Source organism: Lampetra planeri, chromosome 49, assembly GCF_965212315.1.
Source record: "Lampetra planeri chromosome 49, kcLamPlan1.2.h2, whole genome shotgun sequence".
In the NCBI taxonomy this organism is placed as follows: Eukaryota; Metazoa; Chordata; class Hyperoartia; order Petromyzontiformes; family Petromyzontidae; genus Lampetra; species Lampetra planeri.
Window position 1 is genome coordinate 7320018 of NC_136155.1, and position 20898 is coordinate 7340915.

General features: G+C 44.7%; 1 protein-coding gene across 1 annotated transcript in view; it reads left to right on the plus strand.

Annotated features, from left to right (window-relative positions):
* The window catches only part of LOC144734010 (netrin-G2-like), a 67071-nt gene extending 52353 nt beyond the window's left edge, over positions 1-14718 (plus strand). Inside the window, exons 6-9 of the mRNA XM_078616048.1 lie at positions 3080-3148; positions 6080-6247; positions 11073-11207; positions 11909-14718. Coding sequence (XP_078472174.1) covers positions 3080-3148; positions 6080-6247; positions 11073-11207; positions 11909-12183 — 647 coding nt within the window. The 3' untranslated portion in view covers positions 12184-14718. The remainder of the gene's footprint in view (positions 1-3079; positions 3149-6079; positions 6248-11072; positions 11208-11908) is intronic.
* The last annotated feature ends 6180 nt before the right edge of the window (positions 14719-20898 follow it).

Genomic DNA, 20898 nt, shown 5'->3' on the forward strand with positions numbered 1-20898 from the left:
ACTTGGCTGACATCAATGGCATTGTATGATTTCAGCGACGTAATGAAACCAGAGAAGCCAGAGGAAAACGATGCAGAGAAGAGGGAGAATATACAGACTCCTGAGAGAATTGCACTCGAGTCAGGAATCGAACCCAGATCCTCCTTGTTGTGAGACACAAGTGTTACCACTGTGCCACCCTGCGGCCTCGATACATTTCCGTCCATATAGCTCAGTGGGCCTTGCCTGGTCAAATAAAAATAGTCGTGGCAGAAAAAAAACACATAGGTGCAATTGTAAACATGCACACATCTCTCAAAATCTCGCAATAGTTGGGCCCTCGTTACAATCGCCGTAGCTTTACCCCACGTCCTCTGCAGCGACCCGCGTTGAGGTCTCTTTAAATACTAACCATCAATAAACTTGACAATCATCTGCACAAAACACCAGCGGTCTCCAAAGCCGCCCCTCTCGACTTGTTGAAGCGTACGCAATTTGTAATCTCAGGGCTCAAATTTGAACAAGTCGAAAAAAATACGGTGTTCATTTCTTCGGCCAAAGATGGGTTGGAACACCCAGAGCCTTTTTTAAATTCTGGATGGCGAACGCCAGCCTCAGCCACAGGGGATGGATAACAAACTCTGATTTCCGCGGCCGTTTTGGAGTGTTTGATCAGTGGCAGCAAACAGCTCATTGGCCCGCTGGCAGCGAGGGACACCGCCAATATCCGTTCGAGCCACGCGATGGCATCTCAAGAGCCCGATGCAGCATTTCGAATCGTTTACCCTCCTTACAAAAATTACACACTGCCGGAAAATGGAATCGTTGGTTCGCTCGAATTAACCGGGCACGGAAAACATAGCCACGTGACAATCGAGAACCCCAAGGAGTTGTTGCCAACAATCACGGGAGCGACGTTGTCATCATCATCATCATCATCGGTCGAATCATGCGTCAGCGCCGGCAAATGTATAAATCGACTGGGCCAATAACTCAGCCCTCCCAACAAGAGGAAAAGCTCAATTTTTTCTCCTCCCCAAGTACAGCAACATATAATTTGAAAATGGTTTGTGTCGGTTAGCCCGTGCTCAGTTTTATGATGTCAGTGTGCAATCATTCAGCGAGCACAATCAAAAACATACTTCATCCCAGAAATAGTTGGGATTTGGACACAAGTAACCCCCCCCCCCCAACTGCTGCGATGCTTTTTTTATTATTTCCTATTGTGTGCCATTTCCCAAAGCACCTTTGTCCGCATCTCAGCATCGTATCCACGCAGCCTTACAGAACTACAGGATTATCTGTATCAGAAGGGAAAAATAAGCTATGGTAAAAAAAAATACACGCGGTGAAATATAAAATACAGAATAATGGAAAGTATGTTTTACGCAAGCGAGATTCTCAGCAAATGTGAGCGCTGCACAGATGTACCGTGTGCATGCAGGAAGGCTAAAGCTCATCCATTGCCTTGCATGCACACATGCATTTCCATCACTTAAACCAAGGCAAGATCTCACTTCTATCCCCGATGCACATTAATTATTAAAATACAGCTTGAATGAAGCCGTCGTAGATGGTGTAGAATATTTATAATGTACTTTGGTTTCGATTTTAAAAATAGCCATAGTGGCAATCTTCTGCGCATTACGCCCATCTTGTGTCTGTGCGTTTTAAAAAGAGAAATGCACCGATTTTTGCATTAAGCGGCCCTGTTGGTTTTGCATGAACGCCTTCATTTCACAGGTTCAACAAAAACGCACAACTTGAAACATTTTATGCAATGTAAATGTGCAACGTTTCATATAGTCAGAGGATGTACAAAAATCACAGACTACAATTTATGATGTTGTTTTTTTACAATAATACCATTTATTATACGAGGGCGTACGTTTACAAATACGAGTTTACAGTGCCCCCCCTCCCACCCCCCCCCCCCCCCCCCCGCAATGGCCCGTGGTTATTTCTATCCGTCGTTAACATTTGCAATAGCAGCCATTCGTGAAAAACAAAAGCCCAACGTAATTTTCCGTAATTCTTTTTTTTCCGGGGAGAGCCGTGCCTGGGCCAACTGCAAACATCTTGTTTGATTCACAACCGGTGAAACGGCATCGCTTGGTATTCGAACAGAGCCAAGAGCGCCATCTACAAGAGATGTTTGTTGTTGTTGTTCGCCGTCTCACTTGACAAAAGCTTCAAACCTCCGTCGACCCCTTTAATTTCGTCTCTGTAAATTTCTGCCACTTTACGATAAGCAACATTCGTCGAAGAATTCTGCCCGCGACCAAAGCCATTGTCATGTGGTTCCAGAGGCTTTACAGAAACCGGATCTTGCTTTAACAAAGGGCCTTAATGCCGTATGAATTTTGCATGTGGAGAAGGCTTTGATTGTTTTTTAGAATTCAATTGGTCTCTTTAATGTACCTTGGCAAGGCTGTCTGCTTAAACCTTTGCATACATCTGGTGTCTGCAGGCATAATCATTGGTAGGCATGCACATTAGCTTTTTTTTTACTGGAGGGAAAATGTGTTAAATTAGAAATAGATTGTTTATCCAGACATGACAACGTAAATTGTTTTGTATTTTATATTACATTCCTGGCCTGCAGTGACATTTACGTTCATTTGAAGACCATTTTGAGCATAAGCAGCAATGGCATGTAATCCGAGTGACTTCAGACAATTTTTGGTTCACCACTGCGACGTATACATCAAAGACGAGTGGTGCCGTCATGATGCTCATCGACTCGCAGTGGAAAGGTTACGAGTTTAATTTCCAGCCGGGTGGTGGACTCGGACGATCGTCCATCTAGGGTCAACAAAACTAAAGTGCTACTCTACGGGAAGTCAACAGCGGCTGTGACATTGAGGCAGATCCCTGCCATAGTAATGTACAGTTTTTTTTCTCCACTTTGCTCACAGCTGCCAAAAAGGTTGAGCATCATCCCGCGATTTTTTGAGCATGGAGATACCGTGGCATTTTTTTAAACTACAAGTTATATACATATATTTTTTTCTTCTTCTTCTGAGGCGGCAGAGATAAATGCGGCCTGAAAAAAGGGGTTAATCTGTGTGTCGTGTCTTATTCTGCTTTGGGTTTTCAGCCGCCTCAAAGGCCGATGCCTTTTTGCCGAGCATCTCTTCCTCTCTGGAGGAACTAGACACCAATCCAGGTAGGGTCAAGACTACCCTCCTGTTTTCCCTGGACGTCACCATCCAGTCATTTCCCCAGTGCCTGCCATCTCCTCCGTGTCCCAATCATTGTCATTTGTAAGTACCATACCTATACCATTTCCTCCGAACACATCCCCATTTGACGTTCATTGTACGAGAACTTTTTCGCCATCATCATTCAAGTAATCTTTTTTGTCTCTTCTCTCCTTTTTATTTTAATCAATAGTGCTCTCATTTGTCTTGGCTTTTCATGCGTGTGCCTGTGCATGTAAAGCGCAAGAATAATTGTTATTCTCAGCTAGATTCTAATCTCTCGTGGGATTTTCAATGATCGCCCTTATAGGGTGATGATTGTTGTTTTTCTTGTAAAGCTCTCAGAAGACAAACTTCCGTAAAGGCACAGCAGCCCGATTCGTGGAGAGTTCGAGTCGGGCAGAAATGTTGAAGAGCACGCTCCCGTTAATTCACTTCATCTGATTTTAAACGGCACCATCTTTGTGTAAAGTTCTAAAAAAATGTAATCTGGGGCACATCCAGAGCTTTCAAAGCAAAAGGCACAAAAAAGATGCAAGAGAACGATTTCAGTAGTGCAATTGTCGTGTATGGGACTTTTGAGTTCACCGCATTGGCAAGTTGCCCATGCGTGTACACCCACTACCAAGCAGTGAGTACAATAAGCAACACAACATAAGTCAAATATGTGACTGGAACTATCAAATTTGGCCTACAATTCCATACGTTACAAAAGCGCGGAGACGTTTGGAGTGATAAAGTGTCGGTTGTGAATTGCAAACATCATACGCTGCATGCCTGGAGATCAGTCGATTTTTTTTATCGTTGATCTGCAAAGAACAAGAAAGAGCAACCTCTCAATCACAACCACAACTCCACAGAGGCTACATTGCATTTCTAGTCTCGATCTAGGATAGCAATGCTATTTATTTGTGCTCGTAAAATACCGAGACTCATTTTCAGGATAGTCTTGCATTGGCATGTTTAGCATGTTGGAGCACTCAGATAAACCCATGCATACCCATGGTTAACATTTTTAGTTCCACACAGGTGGATTCAATACACTGTATCCCAAGCCTCCAATGCCCTGGTATTCCAAGACAATCTCCCATCCCAGTTCTAACAAGGCTCATTCTTTCTGAGCATTGGAGATCGGATGCATCCAGGGTGATTTGGCTCTAGTGGCAATTGGACAAAGATTTATTTATTTTTCTTAAAGCCACTCCCTCCCCCCCTATCACATGGTGCAAGGAACCATCAATGTGTCAGACATCAACAGGGAATTTTCTTTGCAGATATTTGTCCTGGCAATAGTAATGTGGAATTTTTCTAATCCTCACTTACGACCACCAAGGGAAATGAGCAACCACTCCATGCTAATTTCAACACGGTGACGGGAGTGGTCGCAGTGGAACGGTGCAACCGCTGTAGGGCCCACGAGCCGGAGAGGCCCAAAAGGCCCACATTGGACAGGGCGGGGGTGGGGGGATGGCCCATTTCAATTCTTGCAACAGGGCCCACGCCATCCACACGCATCTACTAGAATGACCACGTATGAGGTACAACAACAAAACACGTGGAAATATCACGTGAAGAGGAATATCCCGTAATATTAAAAGAGGATGAGCACTACATGTAATTGCATTGGGCTTGAGAGGTGTATGATTTCATGACTGATACAAAAATAACCTGGACCTTTCATGTTCTGGAAAGGCTTGTAGATTTCCCAAGACAGCAGCTACCTCAACAGAAGGGGTGATCCTGGGAAAACCAGGACAGTTGGGCAACCTGATATGCCAACTGGGTGGTCACTTTGACTTCCGACTCACCGCACAATCAAATTCCAAACTGTGATAATTTCACGAACAACTGCCCTGCCCAGACATGGTGGCCATTTTCATTTGTCCATTGCCTCATATTTGCAACACCGTGCACGGCAAGTCTTAGCTCACCTACAAATCACCACAACCCACCGGGCTATCTTCCGATTGGCTCTTGTCCAAGGGTGGAATCTACTGTAATCTGTTAAAATTTGAAAAAACAATACCGTTTTATGTCATCTTGGCGCAAATGCTTTCTCTTTCATTACATGGTCTAAAGCCATGTTTATTGCTGCCAACCGTGCAGTGAGATTGTATTTTGATGTAAATGCCGTATGCATGCATCGTGTTTATATTTCGCGTTGAAAATTCCACTCGAATATGTAAAAAAAAACTCTGCTGGAAATGTGAAAACTGTTCAATAATCGTGTTTTTAAAACAGAATCACGATTTCGAATTCCAGTAGCTATGTACAATTCTCTTTAGCACATAGTTTGATTGACATAGTGATCAATTTACACTCTGTAAAAGTTTTTTTTTTTCACCATAATGATTTACATTTCTCAACTGCTGTCCCAACTGCACCTGCTGTTACAGATTATTCTAATACACTGAATGAAATGCTGCACATGGGATTATGGTGTCGATGACTCATAGAGAAAACAGATAAAAATATCCACTGGCATTTCTGATCGTTTAGGAAAACATTTTCCTATTTGAGAACTAAATAAACGTATAAAAAATAATATTCATTATGTAGACGCTCTTAAAATAACACTAAATAGATGTACACGTCCTGTGTAGTCCTACACTTACAAAACATTCCTAAAATATTATAAACATTTATATTTGCATCATATTGCATCAAGATACACAATTACAAACACTGCACACACCTAAACGGATCAATACGATGATCGCACAGTACCGTTGCACCTTAGAGTAATGTGCGACACGATTTAAATGCAGCATTTGTTTAAAAAATGCAACGTAACTTTGACGTGCAAAAAAAAAAAAACACCATTACATCCAAAGAGGAGAAATAACTGTCACTCGAGTTTTGCTCGACTAACGTCTCGCTTGGCCTCTTCCCCCCAGAATGCAGCTGCAATGGTCATTCAAACCGCTGCAGTTACATCGACGTTCTGAACATCGTGACGTGCGTGAGCTGCAAGGACAACACGCGGGGCCAGCACTGCCAGCTCTGCCGTCCGGGCTTCTACCGCAACTTCTCCGTGGATTTGGACAATCCCAACATGTGCATCAGTGAGTAGGCCGGCCGCTCCGTTTGCTCGCGTTGTAACGTTGAGGGGGGGCGGGGGGAGAAGAAAAAAAAGGGGGGCTGGTTGTCAGAATCACAATCGGAATATTTCTTTATACTGGAGGAATCCGATGAGCTATGAAGCTCTTTTTCACAGATGCCGCGTCAGAAAATGGACACGTTGCTTTCTTTTTGAATTCACAATTTGTTTTGGCGGTGGGGTGGGGGGGGCGACGTGGCCTGGTGGTAGCAGTGTTCGCCACTTGCTGCGGAGGTTCGTGGTTCGAACCCTGCAGGCCGCCCTAGCAATTAACGCCGGTGTACTGTATTAATGCCGGTGTACTGTATTAGTCATGAAAGCATATGCCACCGGCTGCTTGCCAGTAGGCCGTTGTGTGCCACGTGGCATGGTCCAAATCTCTCAAATTTACAAAAAAATATATACCGCAAATTAATCAATTGGGATTACATACCGCAAGACCGACCCGGTCCTGTACATCTACTATAGACTACGTCTGTGAAACATAGCGACCTGCGCCGCAATAACGGCACTCATACCACATGCACTGACTTATTAATTGCGCTGAACTAGTCTGGCTCTTAGTGGCTCAGGCATCGACAATGAACCCCAGGAATCCAAAAGTCTGGCTCTGTGCCGAGTCCTACGGGATCGTCCTAAAGGGGCGATCGCTCCCCCCGGCCCCTTCCTTTGGGACGATCCCTCTGTTGCTTGAGGTGCCATTTGGTTTTCTCTTTTTGATTTTAAAGTGCACAGAGCCAGTCACTGCCACGCTGCAGCAGCGTTGGCTCTCCATGTGTTCAATAAAACATCAGTGGTTCAACGCTTATTCACAATGTCTTATAATTGAGATGTTTAGCCAGATTTATTTTTAAGCAGTGAAAGGTGCCCACTACTTTAGGATTCCTAGGGTTCAGTGCTAATGTCTAAGACTCAGACGAAGAAACCTATAAGATTCTAATGGTTCAGTGTTATTGGCTGAGCCTCATAGAGCCAGACTAAGGAACTATGAGGATTTTGTTTACGGTATGCTGTAAATGGATACGTTCGCAGAGCCAGACCTTTAGGATTCTAAAGGGGTTCACGTTCATGCCCAAAATCAGAAAAAGAATGTTGGGGTGCCACGGTGGCGAGATGTTGACTACCTTGCCGTGTATGCAGGAGGTCGTGAGTTCGATTCCAACCTTGACCCCTATTTATTTGGAGTTTGCGTGTTCTCTTTCCACATTTTTCTCCATGTAATCCGTTTTTCCCCTCCGCGTTTAGAATATTTGGCTGTTATAAATTTCCTCGTGATAATAAGTCACTTTGTTGAGCTGTCAATTGTGGTAACCAGGTCGCTTCTGAAAAAGTAGCTATATAGCTCAGTGGGCCTTACCTGGTAAAAAAAAAAGTTAGCACATTCCTGCGGAGGGAGCTGGTATGAACGTTGGGTTGCTCGGTCAATGGCCAGGGTCAACGGCGGCGTGGTGTATTCCGCAAATATGGCCGACTGTGAGGGCGGGCACAAGCCGGCGTGAGTAGGTTAAACGTTGAGTTTTATAAGGGCACCACGGGGTGACCAGCCCCACCCCTCCCACCCCACCCAGCCCCTCCTCTCTCCACCCAGCCCCACCCCTCCCATTTTTGGATGCACGACGGCCAGACGGACGGACACAATAATCCCCTTTGGGCTGGTGCAACCAGGAGGTTCCTACCAGTAACAATTGACCTATATGGGAACAGTCCGAGGCATAAGAACAAGCAGGGTCTGCCCTATGCGCATTTGAATGTGGAGACAATTACTTAAACAAATGTATATTTTAACCTCAGGAATTGCACATCATTCGTTATACAAAAACTACATTACTTTTCACGTGACATTTGTGTGTTTATTGGAAACTATGATTTAAACTTCACACCAATTATATTATCCAAAAAAATATTAAATATAAAGTTAACTAAATCAGGTCATGTTGTCATAATACGGAGGAAGATATATTTCATTGTGAACTTTTAATCAGCCCGACGAAATGTAACAAATTATTGAATAGCGGAGGAGACGTCCACGCATCGTACACACGTTAAATTAAAGTTACTAATTCCAGTTACACTGATAATTTGAAGATAAAATTATAAAGCAGACACAAAATATGAATACCACACAGTTTTTTTAAATACCAAAACTTTTAAAGCGTAGACTCAAATGGTTTCACATCCGCGCGTTGCTCCTTACCGTAAGGAGCGTCATGTTTCCCCGGAAGGTCAGGATAATTGATTTTTATCCCGAAGATATCCTGTCTATATTTCTGCAGGTTTCTCGTATCCCATTTCAGCTCACCCGACAACATTTCTGATTCAAGTGCAACTGACGTCACACGTTCAAAGTTAACGTTCAGATTAAGTGACACCAAAAATAACGTGTGCCTACCATCAACACCGCAATCCCTGCCAAACGCCAAAGCCACCACTTCCCACAACCACCACCACCACAACCACCACAACCGTCTAGTAAACAAAATCACCAATCGCAACAATCGCCGACAGTACCGTCATTCTTCAAGTAGCATGAATTGTGTTGGTTGCACGCATCACGTTCAATGTTTTTCATCAGCGCTGAGGTCTGTAATCATCCAACGGTATCGTCTGTGTTGTTTTAATCGCTCTTGTCTATACGTACAGTACAGTACAGTATGTATGTTGAACTTCTTTCGCACCATACGTAGCCAATCGTGCGGGGGAATGACAACAAACTCAATACAAGACGCGGTTATAAAGAAAGTAGTTTTTGATTTAAGAGTGTATTTCATTCTTGATTTGAAGCTTTCGTGACTGCAGGAATCCATACTCTTTGGTTCTTTCGGTAAAGTCACGTAGGTAGAAAATAAATCACGACGTTTCGGGGCGCAACACAAGCGTCCGTCATCAGGTGGGTGACGGACGCTTGTGTTGTGCCCGAAACGTCGTGATTTATGGTAATTTATACCCACGTGACTTTACCGAAAGAACCAAAGAGTATGGTGTATTTCATCATCATCACAAAAGTGGTCGGCATACGGTTAGATTTTTTCGACCGTGGGAATGTGGAATTTACTCAACACAAACCCATTAAACTCGATTAAACATAAAGACTTGACTTTTGCATTTGATGATGATGATAATGATGACAATTATTTTACCCTCGTTGAGTCTCAAGACTTTTTTTCAGGAGGATCCTGCTACAAAGAGAGAGTGATGTTTTGGCCTTTGTCGTTAATGAGAGTTTGGCTTCATGCAGGAGGAAACCAGAGAACCCGGAGCAAACGCACCCAGGGGATGGCGGGGGGGCGGGGAGGTAACCATCAGCCCTTTGCAGCATGACGTCTAGAATATTTTGAAACCCTAGGTACTATCCAAGTACAAACCAGGGTCAATCTGCCTAGCTTACAAGATCTCACATTCCGAGGTCGCCTGTCCGATCTACCCGAAATGGCAATTGCAACATTGCTGTTTGGTTCTTTCGGTAAAGTCACGTAGAAAGAGAAAATAATAAAATAAATAATAGCATACGATGTTTCGATTACAACACAAGCAATCATCATCAGGTTCAAATGAAAGAGAAAACAAACCTAGTAAACTTAGAAATATAATGCAATACAACACTGTTTTTTTCGGTAAAGTCACGTAGGTAAAAAATCTAATCAAATAAATGAAAACAACTAAATAAAATCACGACGTTTCGGGCGCAACACAAGCGTCCTTCTTCAGGTGTGGACAATGTAGCGAAAGCACAACCACTTATTGGATTTTTAACCTACGTGACTTTACCTAAAAAACCAAATAGTATGAATCCTTGCAGTCACGAAAGCTTCAAATCTAGAACAACACAGATAGTCGGCTACCATAACAGTCAACACCCTACCCGGTTGATTATATTCTTCCAAATATTTATAAATTTAAGAGAGAGTCATCTTCTTGGTTTTTTCGGTAAAGTCACGTAGAAGGGAAATAATAAAATAATAAAAATAAAACATAATAAAATAATTCTCACGACGTTTCGGCCACAACGCAAGCAGCCGTCCTCAGGTGAAGAACAGGTCTGTCGGAAAGACAGCGTCTGAATGAAACACCACCAGGCTTGGAGGGTATATTTAAGCTGGGTTGGAGGGGGAAGAGCGCCTTAACAAAATAATTTCCATATTACCTTAGAGTCGCGGCATCTGTTCAGAAAGGTGAGAGACTCGATTAGCTGAGCCTTCTTATTCCGGAGTTTGTTGAAAGATCTTAAAGTCGTGAGAATTATTTCATTCTGTTTAATGTTTATTATTTTATTATTTCCCTTCTACGTGGCTTTACCGAAAGAACCAAGAACATGAATCCCTGCAGTCACGAAAGCTTTAAATCGAAATTTAAGAGAGAGATCACGAAAGCGCCAAATCTAGAACAACACAGAGAGTCGGCTACCATAACAGTCAACACCCTACCCGGTTGATTACGTTCTTCCAAATATTTCTAAATTTAAGAAAGAGATCACGAAAGCGCCAAATCTAGAACAACACAGAGAGTCGGCTACCATACCAGTCAAGATCCTACCCGGTTGATTACGTTCTTCCAAATATTTCTAAATTTAAGAGCGATATCACGAAAGTGCCAAATCAAGTTTAATTGCGAAATTGGCCAAATACCCCCTTTTGGGGGGCTCACGAGAGCTCCCACCACTAGTAAAGGCCCTTCGGCCAACGGTGGCTTCGGCAAAACATCGCAGGGTTTCTCGCGCCTGTTACCTTGTTTTAGCCGAGACGACAGGCGGCGTTGGGATTCCCGGACGCTCGTTGATTCCCCGCATCCCGCAGAATGCGAGTGCAACAACTTTGGAGCCATGCACGACCGCTGCAACGACTCGGGGAAGTGCGAGTGCAAAGAGGGAACGTCTGGACTCAAGTGCGACGAGTGCCAGCCGGGCTTCCACTGGAACAGGGGCTGCCACCGTGAGTGCTTACTCGTTGTTGTCCTTTTGATCGTGACAGCCGACTCTCGGATTATCCGCGGAGGTAAATTGGAGGTTGGGGTGGGGGTGGCCGACCGAGTGGTTTGCTGGAGAGGTTCGAAGCGGCCGCCCCCGGTTTCAATAACTCGGGGTGCATTGTCACAAATAAAAATATATGAAAGTTTCGCAAGTGGACGTCAGCATTCCTGTGATGTTATTGTAAAAAAGTGACCAAGTGTGCGGCTGCCACCGTCACAATTTAAATTGCGTATTCCTTGCTTCCAGTTAAGGGCCTTTAAATGTGCATTTCCAAAATTATAAGTGGATTCAAAAGTTAATTAATTGAAACGACATGTGAAGAAAAGATATAAAAGATGAAAAAAACCCAAGCAAATTGATTTAACAACGTGCAGCAATTATTGCCACGAAGTTGCAATGCAGCAGCAGGAAAGTAACTCAGACCGTTTGAAATATTTCACGTTTTCTATTAAATGCGTTCGAGTCATTTTTCTAACCCTGCAATTTGTGTGTATCCTTTTCAACCTCCCTTCCTTCCAAAACATAACCGCCGCCTTCGAAATCTGGTAAAACACAAACGCACACGCACACGACCGCCACCACCATCCCGTAACACCGCAAAAAAACACACACGCACTTTGCTGACCCCCCCCTCCACCCCCGCAACGATTCAACTCGGAAAAGCCATCGTGTGCGACGAGTTCCTGCGCTGCGAAAACGGCGGCACCTGCGTTCAGCGGCAGCGCTGCGCGTGCGTCTCCGGCTACGAGGGTGTGCTGTGCGAAAAGTCCCGCTGTACCTCGCCCAACAGCTGCGGCTCGAACTCGGCAGGCCGACGCCTCCGCGCTCCGGCCCTGCCGATGCTCGCCGCGTCGTCCTCGTCGCCGCTGCTGCTGCTGCCGCTACTCGTCGCGCTGATTTCGACGGGTCCCGTTCAGACTCTGGTGCCGACGCGCTGAACGCACAACGCTTGCCTTTAACATCGCGGAAAGCAGCCCAAGTCCAGAGCCCCCCCCCCCCTGATGCCCAGACCTCTGCTGCCCAGGCCCCTTGTCCAGCCCCAGCCTTCGTGCTGCTCAACCCAAACGTATTTGATGGAAGCCATCGCCCGTCAGAGTTCAACTGACTTGAAACTCTCCGTGAAGTGTCACCTTTAATTGAATCGAGCGCCGAAGATTTACCCAAGTGAAGTTGTTGAGGTGACGTTCGGACCAGCTGTTTCACAGGGGTGATATTTGTGTGGGTTTTTTTTGTTTTTCCCATTAATTTGTTTTTATTTTGAGTGTCTATGCATGGCCGGGGTTGATGATGGAAACCGTGGCTATATACTGTTTAAAATTTTAATTACAATTATCATATACTTTACTTTCTGGTAATAAAATACGATAAAAGTTAAAAAAAATAAAAAGGCAATACACAAGAACTTATGCGTATCGAGTGCTCATTAGAGTATTCAACAGAAAAGCGTCTAATTGTCCAATAAGCGATGGTAAAACGAGTGGCCGGCACATGAACAGCATATCAGAAGATGCACCAGGATGTCCAGCGATGGCATCAAATGATAAACGTCTTCATCAAAAAAAACTGGATGATGGACACGTACCTGTGTGTGTTTTATATTGAAAGGATGACGATCAACACAGAGGATTTATCAGTACGTCTACTGCTCAACAAGCCTACCTAGACACGGGGCTTTGAGCCAAGCCTACAGACAGTAACGATTGAACAATGCTGAATAACATTGAAAGGATTCTACCAAAACGACAGACCTCTTATCCAGCATTATTGTACGCCTGGGGTTGATTATAATCAAAGTGGGTTGAATTATTTATTTTTTCGTTTTTGTTTTTTTTTGGGGGGGGGGGGTTCTCGCTGTCGTACATTGAGTGGCGCAGGAGTCGCCTGCAAGGGGTTGGGCCACCGCGTTGAAGATTCGCGTCGGAAATGTGCGCAGAAAGATTTGTAAGCGACGACCAGGACAACAACGAAGTTATAACGCGTCAGGGCAATCCCTTACTGTGGGTCCTCCTCCTCCACCACCACCACCACCACCGCAACCAACCCCTGGCACCAACCACCCCGCTCTACGCACGCCGCTGCAATACCACGGAAGGAGGGAATCTGTGGAACGACGTGCGACACGAGGATGGCAAGAACGTTCGCCCGGCGTGAAGCTGTCAAAAAGGCCCCGTCGCAAAGTGGTCGCAGTGGGGGGGCACGGTGGAAACGAAACTTTAGGGGGGGGGGTGGGGTGGGGGGTGGGAAAACCGCGGAAGACTGCTGCTGTGCGTGGTTGGGAGGTCAGAGAAAAACTGTGTTTTGCTTTTTGCTTCGTGCGCGTGGCAATGCTTCACGAGCTGCTCCATGACGGATGCCAAGAAAAGTTAATGAATATTGCGTTAAATGAAATGTCTCGGTGTGAACGTGCACAAGGGACCTCGGGCTTTTCACACTAATTATGTTCGACTATTATCGGCTCCGTGGGAAAGAAAAAAAAAGATGGCACGCACTCCCAGATGTTATCTTGGGAGTCTGTCGATACAAATGAAGTTGTTGAAGCTAATTACAAACAGCCGTGTTGGAATTCGTTGGTCCTTGTTAGTACCAGTTTGAAGAGAGTACAGTATTTGTTTGCTACAAGTCTCGCGCCATTAAACATGACTATAGCGCGAGTGTTTGGTGACGCTATATGAAACGTGATGAAGTAACAAATCAATGTCTATATGAATGTAAAATGCGGATTGGTTGAGTGTCCTGTGTGATGTGTATACAACCACAATGCCACACATGCTACCGGGTTGTTGCGGAAGGGAATAAAATCTGTAAAATTACGGGAGAAAAAAACCCCATCGTAACGGAATAATAGGTGCAGGCTGCGGGGAGAAAAAAAACAAAGAGTTTCAAACAACACGCGAAAAAAATGTGTAAAAAACCACTCCGCCTCTGTGCATTATGCAAAAGCCATCGGCGTTTTCTAGAAACAGTGCATTGTGGTCCTCTCTTGGGTGAGGTAACCATAGAAACAAATTTCAGCAGATGCGTCAGTCGGTCGGTCACATTCGCTCAAATGTAATTGTTGTTGACCAAAGACAAGATGAGACCACAATGCACTACTTCAGGAATGGCTGATGGATTTTGCTTAATGCACAGAGGCGGTGTGCTTTTAAGATATTGCTTGCGTGTTGTTTGAAACTCATGACATTAAACAAGATCACTCTTTAATCTTGAACATGAAGATGTTTTCTTGGCGTGTTCATTCTGGGAAATTGGTCCTGCAGTATTGTAGTGGACACTCAATGCAGTATACAGTATTTAAAGCATTCGTGACAATAGTTTCAAGAAGAATAAAAAAAACTGTCTCCCATTATATTTTTATAATCATTTCATCGCACAAAACCACGCCCAAATTCCCATGAATGTATTTGCTCTGCTTTGGTTTCTCATGTTACTCCTCTTGGGCAATTGAAACAAATTAAAGAATGTCTTACTCATGAGGAAGGATGCACAGTTGTCCCTGCTACATTGCGGCTTTTGAGTGGCCAACCGTTCTTTCCCCGTCTCTTGCAGAGTCTGACCGTATCCATAAAACCTACTCGATGCGCATACCATTACAGGATTCTGAACTTGAGATGATCAGACCGATTTGAGAAGAAGATGTTGAGAATAAAACGTGTGCACAGGTTAACTCACCAACTTGTTTTATGCTCGTAAACACTGTGACCCTGAGCATCAACGCACTTCGTCCACGACCTTACGTTCTTGCTCCATACTATCTGTACTGTATTGATTTGGTCCGTAGGGGTGGAGCAGTGGTGCAACGGTTAGCGCACTGGGTGCCCTCAGTGGCGAGTGATATCTAAACCGCTACACGGCCCTCTCTTCACCAACGTGCACTGACCAGTAGGTGAAGTATGGTTAAACATCACCCATGCCTAACATGGTTTGGGAGGCCGTCATCCAGCAGTGGATTGGCATAGGCTGACATTTCTAATGATTATCGGGTCCATATAACATTAGGTTGCTATTAATTTGCTATTAATTTTTACATTTCTCATTCCCAAAACATGTATGCATCCAATAATATACTAAAGATAATGCGTTATGCTGCAGAGGAAATGCTAATACAAGATCAAGTCATACTTTCCTCAACACTTATTGTCCTATGGCCCTTCAATATGAATGTGAAATTTCGACGACTGACTCAGGGCTACCAATGGAGAAGAGGAGGACCCAGTGAACGTCTGTGAAAAAGAGCGTTATTGTTCATCGGATTTCTCCAGTATAATTAAATATTATGATTTGATTTCGGAGACATTGCGACGTGAATTTGGGTAATAATTTTCCTCCTAAAAATCACAAATAAATTCACAAACACAGATCATGCATAGAAATACTCTAATAATATGTGGGGATATTTTTGAGTCGCTGTCAAAGGTTACATTGTTTGTATTTTTAGCATGGAAGGTTTGACGACAAACATCCCGTAACATTTGGCCTGGGTGTAGAATTCAGCACAAGCTCACAGCACGACATATAGCGCCGCTCAGCCCAAGTCAAGAGGCCAAGTCAAGGGAAGCTGCAAACTCAGTCTGGGGTTTTTCAGATCTCAGATGATGCATGCAGGTGGATCGATTACTGATTGGGACACGATGGCAGCGTACGATAACCAAGGCTATGAGTTGGGTCACGGTGGTTTACAGAAGTCACGGAGGTCACAGATATTATAAACTTTAATAACGTGCTTAAATTGTCGGAAATGACAATGGAAAGACATTCGATTAGGTGTTCATTTTACTTGTTTCTTTTTTAACGCCATAGATTTTCTGCTGAAAACACCACAGATCGTTATTTACAGCGCATGACGTGAGGCTGCCAGGAGACCCCCCCCTCCTCTCCGAGCCCTGTCCATATGCAAAACGGATCCCCATATTTCTGAATTTTTTATCGATTCTTTCCAAATTGATTCGAAATGCCACAAAAATGTATATAACTTAAATTAGCCGTTTTTAATTTTTTTTTAGCGTAAAATGGCGATTTTAACATATATTTAGATTTACAAACCTTTTGAAAGTGACTTTCTGGGCGAGGCAATGGCCCACCTTTATTCCGTGACCTTTCCATTGATTCGTTTATTTTTATTTTCCCACAACCCGGCCCGTGATATTTACTAAGAATTACCGTGATAATTCATTGCTTGTCACTCAGAAGACCGGTTTTGCTGGGATGCTGCATAGACTCCCTGCGCCCACACCAATTAAGTCAATGCCATTGCTTTCCATTTCGTGTGTTTAGTTCAGCCAGGTTCAGGCTTCGCCCGAGACTAGGATAAGAAAGGCAGCGTTTGTGACCTTCTCAACCTGCAGCCACCTGCTACCAACACAGCTACGGCTAGAACTCCAGTGATGTCGGGGTACAAAACAATTGCTGACTCCATTATTTGTGAAGTTCTTTGGATATATGTATACTTCACTTATCCACAAAGTTTTATTGCGGATAATCGGACGAATTGGCCGATGATCTCCACTCATCCGTGGAGAGAAGTGCGGTTCACAGACAAACCTTTGAGAAAAGCAGGAGAGGAAACCTGTGGACAATTTGCAGATAGCGGCAAGCACAGTCGCGGGCATAATGGAATATTTTGCAGACCCTACAGCTCCCACGGATAGCAGGCATTGTTCACAGACGAGGCATTCTACCGTCGTGCAATACACTTCTCAACACACCACAAGCCTTGCCTGTCGCCTGCACGCACTGCACCCAAATGCTCTTTTATAAGTTAGTCGCACAAAAGTATCGGGACTTGTTTAAATTCACCGGACTGGCTTTGAACAGGCCTGGTAGCATTTAACAAGCCTCCCCATGGTATTTTTACCCACAGAGGTGCAAATCAGAACGGTGTTTATCATCCCGTCTCGAGGGTCAGGTTGGAAACCATTGAATATGCTGGTTCTGAAGGGTCACATTGCTGCTGACTTACCTTAATTTATATTTATAGAGCACCTTTACTCAAAGCGCTTTGCATAGCTTAGAAACACGGCGACAAAATAGAACGGTTCAGATGGCAAGGGCGTGCAAGCGCTGAAGAACGAGTGGCCGTGATAGAGGGGGTCACAAAAGGGCAAGGGAGGGACGGGAAGAAGTGGAGGGGCGAGGGGAGGGAATGGGCAAGAGAGAAGAGGAGATACGTTAAGAGAGGAATGGAAGGAGGTTAAGGAGGGCGGACTGCTTCATGTAGAGGGGAAGTGCTGAGTTTCTAGGCAGTGCTGAGTATATGGGCAGTGCCGAGTCTCTGGGCAGTGCAGAGTCTATGGGCAGTGTTGAGTCTATGAGCAGTGCTGAGTCTATGGGCAATGTTGAGTCTATGGGCAGTGTTGAGTCTATGGGCAGTGCCGAGTCTCTGGGCAGTGCAGAGTCTATGGGCAGTGTTGAGTCTCTGGGCAGTGCAGAGTCTATGGGCAATGTTGAGTCTATGGGCAGTGTTGAGTCTATGGGCAGTGCCGAGTCTCTGGGCAGTGCAGAGTCTATGGGCAGTGTTGAGTCTATGGGCAGTGCTGAGTCTCTGGGCAGTGCAGAGTCTATGAGCAGTGTTGAGTCTATGGGCAATGTTGAGTCTATGGGCAGTATTGAGTCTATGGGCAGTGCTGAGTCTCTGGGCAGTGCTGCGTCTATGGGCAGTGCTGAGTCTATGGGCAGTGCTGAGTCTCTGGGCAGTGCTGAGTCTCTGGGCAGTGCTGAGTCTCTGGGCAGTGCTGAGTCTCTGGGCAGTGCTACGTCTATGGGCAGTGCTGAGTCTATGGGCAGTGCTGAGTCTCTGGGCAGTGCTGAGTCTCTGGGCAGTGCTGAGTCTCTGGGCAGTGCTGAGTCTATGGGCGGTGCTGAGTCTCTGGGCAGTGTTGCGTCTATGGGCAGTGCTGAGTCTATGGGCAGTGTTGCGTCTATGGGCAGTGCTGAGTCTCTGGGCAGTGTTGCGTCTATGGGCAGTGCTGAGTCTATGGGCAGTGTTGCGTCTATGGGCAGTGCTGAGTCTCTGGGCAGTGCTGAGTCTATGGGCAGTGCTGCGTCTATGGGCAGTGTTGAGTCTATGGGCAGTGCTGCGTCTATGGGCAGTGCTGAGTCTATGGGTAGTGGTTCCAGTGGAGGGATGCAAGGGGGGAAAAGGTCCCGAAAATGGAATTGGGCACAGGGAGAATGAGGGACAGAAAGAGAGAGCGAGAGAAGATTGGGAATGAAGAGGACAAGAGGGGACATGAAAGGGGATGAGAGGGACAAGATACAATCACGTAAACCTTGCTATAGGATTTGTTTAACATCACCCTTTGTAGGGTGCTGAAATGCATCGGCAACTGAAAGTGGCATCCCGCAGTTGCACCTATATGGCGTAAGATACACAGGAGCAGCAGCCTACAAATGAGCAAATGTTTTCTGTTTTCATTCTTGAATCAAAAGGTTTAATTCAGGGAAAATGTGGTATTTACAAGTTCTTATAATATTCTAGGGGAGAACTATAGTGTGAGGACTTTCTTTGAAGTTTGTCTACAAAACCGTCAAATAAATGCTGCAATAATTCCTCGTGTTGCCCAACTGTATTATTTTGTGATGTTTTTATTTGTAACACAAAAGGTGTTTTTCTCAAGTTTTTACGTAATGTTCCAAATCGAGGTTATGTCCATCTGGAGAGGCTATTGTTCAAAACCTGACACCGGCTCTGTCATCATTGGATTTAGGAATCCATGATATAGGAATCCAATTATTATAAATATAATGATGAAGTTGAACATACATTGGGGGAAAAAAACGTATTGGCCATAAACAGCACAGAGGGCAGAATATAGGTACATATATATATGCTGAACTTCTTTAGCAAAGTACGTAGCCAACCGTGATAATTGGAGGTGCAACGTTTGTACAGCACAGGATAACGCCCCTTTATCAGATAATATGTGCTTTTACCACACTTATCCGCGGGGGGGGGGCGGGGGGGGGGGTAGCAGATAACAGGAAGCCATCCACAAAGCAGGATGGGAAATAAATTGCCGATAATTGTGGAAAAATGAATGGGGCCGCAAATAACATGTGATTCAAGGCCCTGTATCAGTTCAGTGATGGGCAACCTAGCAGTGTCTTCTTGGTTCTTTCGGTAAAGTCACGTAGAATGGAAATAATAAAATAATAAAAATAAAACATAATAAAATACAATTCTCACGACGTTTCGGCCACAACGCAAGCAGCCGTCCTGCGTTGTGGCCGAAACGTCGTGAGAATTGTAATTTATTATGTTTTATTTTTATTATTTTATTATTTCCATTCTACGTGACTTTACCGAAAGAACCAAGAAGATGATTCCCTGCAGTCACGAAAGCTTTAAATCGAAACCTAGCAGTAGTTCGTGGGCCAGATAGGCAGCCCTCTTGCACCTCAGTGGGCCGCGAAACTTGACGTCGTGCTTGTGCACTCGTGACAACCCCACGCAGCTACCTGGACACGCTTCGATCAGCCCACCACGAGGTGTTCCATGGGACGCAAGGGGCCTGCGGGCTCGCAGGTTGACCACCACTGCTCTAGTTGCTACGGTTTACAGTAGTTGTGGTATTTCTGTTTACGGATAAGAGCTCCCCTGTATAAGTGGATTGCCTCATTAAGAAATTCCCTCGGTGTAGGTTTGTCCCATATTGATGTTATTGAGACACCTGCAGAAATCCATTGTTATCGTGCAAGGCCCAACTTTCAATATCTGCCACTGTCAGAAAGTAATTCACAGGTTGCCACAAGACTGGAGCAGCTTGCTTGTGAGTGTCGTTTTTCCCACTCCAGTTAACAGAAAATAATAACATCTCAAAACGCTTTACAATTTTTTGGCTGAATAATATCAACAAGTTCCTGTGCAGAGATTGTATACGGTGCACTGTACCTAGCCCTCCGATACGTTTTTGGAGTTGTCGCGCGTGATTCGTTTCACTTCACGTGCTGGGATCTACTTGAATTCAGTTGCTGAAGAAGCTCCCAGCACGTGGAGCGAAACGTCAGACGTCGTGCCAAACAACACGTAGACACATCGAAGAGTTACGCAAGCACAATCACAAAAACCTACACAGCAGTGGTGGCACACCAATACGTTTTTTGATTTCTGCAGTGCGACGCCGTTTTCCCTCCACATTTAGAATCAACACGTGTTTAGAGCATTTGGCTGCTATAAATTTCCACGTGATGATAAGCCACTTCGTTGAGCTGTCATTTGTGGCCAGGTCGTTTCTGGAAAAATAAATAAAAAGCTCAGTGGGCCTTACCTGGTTAAATAAATAAAATTAGTTTACTATCATGATTCATAATTGGGTTAGGTTGTTTTAACATTATGTCATACACCCTCCTCCACCCGACACAGCCAATGAATACAAGTGTGAATGGAACGTGGGCAATATACGACTTCAGCTGATGTTGGAGAGCAATCTTACAAGCATTTCAATTAAACGGTGTAAGACTGCACGTTTGAATCACGTGACACTTTTATTAAATTGGCTGTGTTGGGTGGAGGAGGATTGTAAGACGCATTTTGTTCACGACCTCACCCAAAACCCCAGTTAATTATTAATCACAACTAAATGTTTCAGAAAACGTAGATTTTTGGAGTTCGGATGCAGTTTGAAGTAATCTGTATCTGCTCACGCCTAAAATGCAGC